This window comes from Microtus ochrogaster, chromosome 4, assembly GCF_000317375.1.
Source record: "Microtus ochrogaster isolate Prairie Vole_2 chromosome 4, MicOch1.0, whole genome shotgun sequence".
Taxonomy (NCBI): Eukaryota; Metazoa; Chordata; class Mammalia; order Rodentia; family Cricetidae; genus Microtus; species Microtus ochrogaster.
Genome location: NC_022011.1, coordinates 5129165 through 5136567, shown reverse-complemented (window position 1 = coordinate 5136567; position 7403 = coordinate 5129165). Strand labels below are relative to the sequence as shown.

At 50.3% G+C, this 7403-nt stretch overlaps 1 protein-coding gene across 1 annotated transcript in view; it reads right to left on the bottom strand.

Moving 5' to 3' along the window:
* Positions 1-6: 6 nt before the first annotated feature.
* Positions 7-7403, bottom strand: part of Ranbp10 (RAN binding protein 10) — a 60365-nt gene continuing 52968 nt past the window's right edge. Inside the window, exons 7-14 of the mRNA XM_005345453.2 lie at positions 4408-4520; positions 3351-3459; positions 3105-3253; positions 2733-2937; positions 1641-1762; positions 1056-1201; positions 664-775; positions 7-309 (exon numbers count right to left, since the gene is read on the bottom strand). Coding sequence (XP_005345510.1) covers positions 179-309; positions 664-775; positions 1056-1201; positions 1641-1762; positions 2733-2937; positions 3105-3253; positions 3351-3459; positions 4408-4520 — 1087 coding nt within the window. The 3' untranslated portion in view covers positions 7-178. The remainder of the gene's footprint in view (positions 310-663; positions 776-1055; positions 1202-1640; positions 1763-2732; positions 2938-3104; positions 3254-3350; positions 3460-4407; positions 4521-7403) is intronic.

Below are 7403 nucleotides of genomic sequence, written 5' to 3'. Positions count from 1 at the left end.
AGGGAGGGAGGGAAGGAAAGGAGGGAGGGAGGGAGGGAGGGAGGGAAAGACCGGCCAGGTAGGAGGAGTGGGACTCTGCCCACGGCTTCCAGGTCTCTGTACCAGGTGCCTATGGAGGGCAGGGTTGCTCCAGCCTAGGGCTGAAGTATGGCCAGCCGGAGCCAGCCAGGAAGGTCAGCTAGTGCAAGTAGTCATCAACTCTGGCAAAAGAACAAGACCCCAGGCCTGCTCGGGCCATGAGCCGTAGACATTCAGATGCCTGGCCCAGGGCGAGCATCAGAGGAGGCTGCTTTGGCAGGTTCTGGGACTCTGTGAAGAGATTACAAGGGATGATCAATGCTTAGCCAAGGACTTGGGCACAGGTCAAAGTTCCCTAGAGGTCGGGGTATGGACAGACTCTTGGAATAGAGTTCATTGTCTGAGTGCCCTAACCACCAGGCCATAGCCCTGCATTCATGACAGGAACCCAAGGACCTTGGCCTTCTCTAGAGCAAGAAAGCCGGCCTGGCCCATGGTCATGAACTAGCGGCCAACTCAGCTGGGCATAGGGAGTTAGGGTCAGGTTCCCCGTGAAGGCCTAGGCCAACCCTGGTGTGTCCAGCAGAGGGAAGGTGGCCACCGTACACTCAGAGGGGGACTTGTGCTTTCAGCAGCTGCACTCACCTAAAATGGCGCTGTTGAGAGCAGCACACACAGGCTCCCTCTGGATGGGGTCAAGCTGATGGCCAACGGGGCAGTTCCAGGGGTCTGAGTACGCTAGTAGGCTAAAGGCATCCTAAGGGACAGAGCACTCGTGAGAGGGATGTAGTGCACCACACATAGTCCCTAGCTCCTGAGGACAGAATACTGCATGGGGCCCAGAGAGAACTCACAGTCCCTGAACTACAGAGTCAGGCAAAGCTAAACCCTCTTTAGATCTTAGGGTGGGGAACACCCTGAACACCCCACATTCCACTGCAGACATGACTAGAGCCCATTCTGGCCTAGTACTGCTTCCCAGAGCCCCGGCATCAAATGGGGACCTGCTCTGTGTGAGGACCTGGCTTCTCCTATACCTGTAGCATCTCCGTGTGGGTCAAATTCTTGCCGTACTCTCGGCCCAGCTGCTCGCTCAATGCCTGCAACTCTCGGCCAAACAGGATGATCCTTTCTGTGGCAGCCTGGTTGCCCCCGCAGAGCTGCCGCCGCGGATGCCCATCGTCTGCACCCAGAGGCCAGCAGAAAACACATTAGAGGGAAAGGGGGAGGAACAAATGGACACCATGGAGCTACAGCATCTGCCAAAGGCAGCCAAGGGCTAGGGAGCATGCAGGTGGAGCAGCTAAGTTCAGCTGGCATACGGACCAGAGGGGGCATGACTTGGAAACTTTCCCCTTCCCGCCCTGCACAACTGTGTGGTGCTAGTGAGGCCCACATTCTCAAACTCCCTTTGGCCTTGAAGGGGTCTTGGTGGCAGGCATGGACCTTTTTACACACTGGAAGCCACCTCAAGGATGCATTCAGGAATGACTAAGAAAATGGTGGCTGGGTCCAGCTTCAGTTTCTCAAGCTGCCAGAGCCTGCCATCATAGCCCCTCTCAGGAGGAAGTGGGTATTACAAGGAGCACAGGGGCTGGGCCACACGAAGGAACAGCACTGACCCATGCTGGACTCATCTGTCTGCAGGTCTTCGTGCTTGTAGGCGCCATTGACGATGCGCGTGGATATGCTTTCCAACACGCCATTGGGGTAATGTTCTGCCTCCATCTCCATCTCGCTGTCACTGGAGACAGAGGACAGAGGAATTGGGTCTCTACTCGGGCTTTGTTTACCATCGCTTCAGGTAAACCCAAGAGTTTACCCGATAGACCAAAACGGGCCCTGTCATGGCATCAAACTGAAGGACTGCCAGGACATGGAAGGACAGCCCAAGCTTTCTAGGCTCCAAAGCTTTGCCCCCACTACAGTTATCTCCAGGTGCCTGTTACATGATTCCTATTCTTGTGACTCTTCTCAGTTGACACACCTCTTCAATATATCCTTCTCTTCCTTACCAACTGAGCAACTGACTGATTGGGCATCTCTGTGGCCTTGGCAGGAACCCAAAGCAAGGTTGGCTTTTAGGTACGCCTAGGACCTATTGAAAGCCATCGGAGCTGCAGCCTAAAGCCCAGGTCACCTGGCTGTCCATGAGCCTAATTTCATAAAAACTGCTCAACTGTAAATACTAGAGCTTCCTTTTTTTTTCTTCTTTCTTTTTCTTTTTTTTCTTTTTTTCTTTTTTTCTTTTTTGGTTTTTTGAGACAAGGTTTCTCTGTAGCTTTGGAGCCTGTCCTAGAAGTCACTCTGTAGACAAGGCTGGCCTCAAACTCACAGAGATCTACCTGTTTCTGCCTCCCAAGTGCTGGGATTAAAGGCATGCGCCACCTCCGCCCAGCTGACCCTACAGGTTCCAATAGGCCCATTCCTTGGAAAAGGGATCCCTGTGTAGGCTACCATGTTATCAAGTCTGGCAGGGTCAGCACCTACAGAGAAAACCAGAGCCAAGGAAATTGACAGTTATATCTTGAATAGGGACAAAAGCTAGAACCAGTGTTTGGCCTGATCGGTCAACAGGTTGCAATCCAGGCAAGACCTACAACAGAGGTGAGGGTAAGGGCAGAAGGCAGCATTTCAAAGGAGAGACTACCCAGTGATAGGCTCAGTGGGCACAGAACGGAAGCAGAGTGGAGAGAGAGGAGCAAGACAGGCACCTGGTCTCCTGGTTACTGGTACTGCTGTGGGGCTGGGACTTGGTGGAGTCTGTTGAGTTGGACTCGGAGTAATTGATGGAGGACGGGGAAGAGGAGGACGAGGAGGACGAGGATGAGGAAGAGGAGCTGGGTGCGGGGTATTTACTGTGGTTCTGTTTGTTCTTGGTGGATGCAACGCCATTGCTGCAGCTGGGACTGTCTGCTCCTAGAAGCCAGGGTCAGAGAAGGGGTAAGAAGTGGGGCCCCAGGGATCGCCACAGTGGTCCTTTCCCTTCCACCCAATCCAGAAGCCAGTCCTCAGTCCACACAGGAAAGGTGGGGGTGGCCATTCTTCCCCACACCAGCTCTTCCCAGATGCTGGAGGATGCTGACCTGTGCTGTGCATATGGGAACTACTAGGGCCGTGTCGGGGGCTGAGGCTGGGGGAGCCAGGGTAGCTGTCCTGGGACTTGGGGCTCCGTGAGCTCAGGCTGCGGACCTCACTGTCGGTGCCATTCACCATCTCCACGAACTGTCGACACCTGCGAAGGGAGCGCAGCGTTGCATTCTGGGCTGGCGCAGGCGGGGGTTCCTGCTGCCTACGGAGGGCCAGGCTCTGGAACTGTAAACCTGACTTACTTGAGCATGAAGAGCAGGTTGGGGTTGTGCTCCAGTAGCCCAGGGTAGAAGCGCTGGGTTGTTTCAATGGCTTCGCCCACCCGGCCTTCCAGCACCAGCTTCTGGATTTCTGTAGAGAAGAACATGGTTGTGAGTAAGGGCTGGACCCCTGCATCCCCCGGCCAGAAGTCAGGTGGACTGGCTCCTGGCACACTGATAGCTGGAGAAGCTCACAGAAAAGGCTGAGAGAACCTGGCTGCCAGGGATGACAGCAGAGACTGGTTTTGGACAGCTGTCATGGAGTTCTCAAGAATATGAGAACAAGGAGAACTCACAGAGGTAGGAGGCGAGTCTGGAGGTCCACTCCTGCAGGGCTCAGGAAGCCAGGGAGGTAGCTAGTGAGGGGAGCCCTGGCTATGAGACCATGATCTTGGGTTGGCCTGAGGACGCCTCTTTAGATAGACTGCGCTCTCTTCAGGGGTATGCGCTGGCTTGAGCTAAGGTCCACTTCCTGACAATGTGCAGATGCTGCAGCATGCCCCATACTGGGAGAAGAGGTAGTCTACTTCACACTGGCCTCTCTGAGGATGGTACTTCTCTGGCCATCAGCGTCCTGCTACTCTCTTCTCACTCTTGCCCTAGGACCTGAGCAGCTTGCTGTGAATCTGGGTCTGAAGCGCTCTCATTTGTTGACTCCAAGTCTAGGATAGGATACCTGTCCATCCACCTGGTTGAGCGCAGCTTCTCGAGAGACCCCGACCCAGACACAGAAATGATGTGCTCAGAGAGGCAGGGAGGGGAAACAAGCATGGAGGAACAGGGTTCTGCCATGCCAGGATCGGGTCTACACCTGACTTTCATAATGTGTTATGTTAGGGAGGCTGCTCTGAGACGGCTGGGGCCGCTGGCTACCTGTGGAGCAGCGAATGAAGGATGGGAGCAGGGACTGGAGCCAGCAAGCTGGTCTCCAGGACAGCAAGGACAAGGTTAGACTAGACTCTTGACAGCCTGAGAAAGAATGAGCTACAGATTCAGGGGCAGGTAAGGAGGCAAGGGGAGAAAAAAAAATTAATCTTACTTTGTCTGTTCTTTATGGATGCCTGTTCTTCCTGAATTGTGGTTTCAGTCATTCGGGCAAAAGCTGTGGCTGTGGCACAATACCCATGATGCACCAGATAAGATGAGACTATGCTAAAAAAATAAAAATAAAAAGAGCTTAAGGTAACACCCAAGAACCACATTTCTCATAGACCACTGAAGGGGGACAGGCCACATGCATCCTTATGGTCTCCCCTAAATAGATCTTGGAGGTATGACCCAGAGTGGGTAAAGAAAATGAAACCTTACATAATAAATAAATAAATATTAAAAAAAAAAGGGGGGGGCTGGAGAGATGGCTCAGAGGTTAAGAGCACTGCCTGCCCTTCCAAAGGTCCTGAGTTCAATTCCCAGCAACCACATGGTGGCTCACAACCATCTGTAATGAGATCTGGTGCCCTCTTCTGGCCTGCAGGCATACACACAGACAGATATTGTATACATAATAAATAAATAAATATTAAAAAAAAAAAAAAAGAAAAAAGAAAATGAAACCTGCCCTCAAGTGCTCACACTGTCGACAGGAGAGGGACCAGTCACATCTGTGCCTAGAGGTCAGAGGAGTGGCTTCAGTTCTCTGAGACATGCTGCCCTCCGCCTCACAGAAACGGCTGGCTTCTGAGACTGCAGCAAGTCCAGATCTGGTAAGTTTACCCCAGGGCTGCCTAAAATGGCAACTAGACAGGCAGTGTGGCAGTGGCCAGGACACAGAGGAGGCCTGCATACCATATTTGACAAAACTAACTACCAAACTTTAGCAAATGGTGAGGAACGCAGGGGAACCCTGGGGTTGCCTGCACTGGAGGAAGCACCTTTGTCCCCGGGGAGCCTGCCATGTGGGAGCACTGGCTCTAGAGCAGTGTCAGGACCGCATGGGGGCACTTATCATTTACCCTGCATAGCAGATATTTTCATTATAATTCATAACTGTAGCAGATTTAAAGTTATGAAGTAGCAACAAAATAATTTTATGATTGGGGGGTCATTAAGACATGAGAAACTGTTTAAAAGGTCACAGTATTAGGTAGGTTGAGAGCCTCTGCTCTAAAGAAATGGGAGCTTAATCTATAGGTCAAATTAATTCCATGATATACCATGGATCAGGGCCCAAGAACTCAGTAACAGGCTGATTTTGCTGGGAAGAGACAGGCACAGCACGGCAGCAGGAGCACAATCTTTGTGGAAGAGCATAATGTACAAAAAGTCAACCCCATCTCAAGCTGGCTGAGCAGTGCCTGATGTACACATATGTGTACATGTACATGCATGTGTACAAAGATGAGCTCTCATGACCTGTGTGGATAGGAGATGTATGGGAAATGCTTTAAGTCTGTGCAACTTTAGCTGTTTGTCTTATGTTTTAAGGGGTAAATGAAATAAACAATCAAAATGCTTGGCATTTTAACATAAACAGAAGAGCAATGTATTTTGAAAAAAACCCCAAAAAACAAAAAAACATGGTTCAGATTATCTCTATGAACATCAGATGCCTCTAAAATGTATATCCTTGGGGCCAGAGAGATGCCTCAGTAGTTTAAGAATGCCTGCTGCTCTTACACTCACAGTGACTCCAGGTCGAGGATCTGATGTGCTCTTCTGCTCTCCACAAGTACCAGGCACACACCCAGTGCACATAATATACCTGCAGGCAAAGCACTAATTCATAGAAAATAAAAATAAAATATAGCTTGACTTAAGAATACTGCTTAAGTCAGGTGGTGGTGGTATACACCTTTAATCCCAGCACTGGGGAGGCAGAGACAGGCAGATCTCTTGAGTTCAAGGCCAGCCTGGTCTACGAGAGTTCCAAGACAGCCAGGGCTGTTACAAAGAGAAACCCTGCCTCACAAAACCAAATGTAATAAATTTAAAAAAAAAAAAGAATACTGCTTAGCCGGTCAGTGGTGGCATATGCTTTAATCCCAGGATTTGGAAGGCAGAGCCAGGTGGATCTCTTGAGTTTGAGGCCAGCCTGGTCTACAGAGTGAGTTCCAGGACAGCCAGGGCTACACAGAGAAACCCTGTCTTGGCAAACAAAAGAATACTGCTTTAGAGGACAATGCAAACACAATTTTAAGCATTTGTTTATTTATTATTTTATGTATTTGAGTGTTTCCCTTCATGTATGCATATGTACTATGCGTATGCCTGGTGCCTGCACAATACAAAAGAGCATCAAGTCCTGTGGAACTGGGGTTACAAATGATTGTAAGCTGTCATGTGGATTCTGGGAAGCAAACACGGTCCTCTACAAGAGCGGCAAGTGCTCTGAGCCCCAGAAAGAAACTTTATATAATGTGAATTTCTTTATTATGAAAGGGTTACCTATACCAGCAAAAGAAACGGGCTGGGGATTCTGGTCGGCAGTACTGTGGCCTAGCATGTATGAGGACCTGGGTTCTACTGCTGTCAAGAGAGAGAAGGGACGCAAAGGCGGGGAGGGGAGAGGATGGGAGGATGGTAATACTTGAGTCTCACCAGGGGAAGCCAGTCAGACATGAAGCTGTGACAAATCTATCTCCAAGATAACCTAGTCACTTCCAATATTTATAAAATAAAGTTTTAACAGAATAAAGAATAACAGAACACAAATTATATCCAGGTCTTGGCAAATGCTGCATAGGACATATACTGGCACCATGGATACATACATATAAAAATCCATGTGCTGAGCCCAACCCTGAAAGTAACTCCATTTCTTCTCCTGCCCAACCAGCAAGTATATTGTGGGGGATGGCGTTGCTCTGGCCTGCAAGGAAGCACTTCTCACCTGCTGGGCTGGGAACCAGAGGTGGTTAATGATATTCCTTCCAGGTCTGGCTGCCTGTACCTCAGCCCTTCCTTAAGGCTACCTTAGCATCAATCCCTCAAGAAAAGAAAGCTGAGGGCTGGAGAGATGGCTCAGTGGTTAAGAGCATTGCCTGCTCTTCCAAAGGTCCTGAGTTCAATTCCCAGCAACCACATGGTGGCTCACAA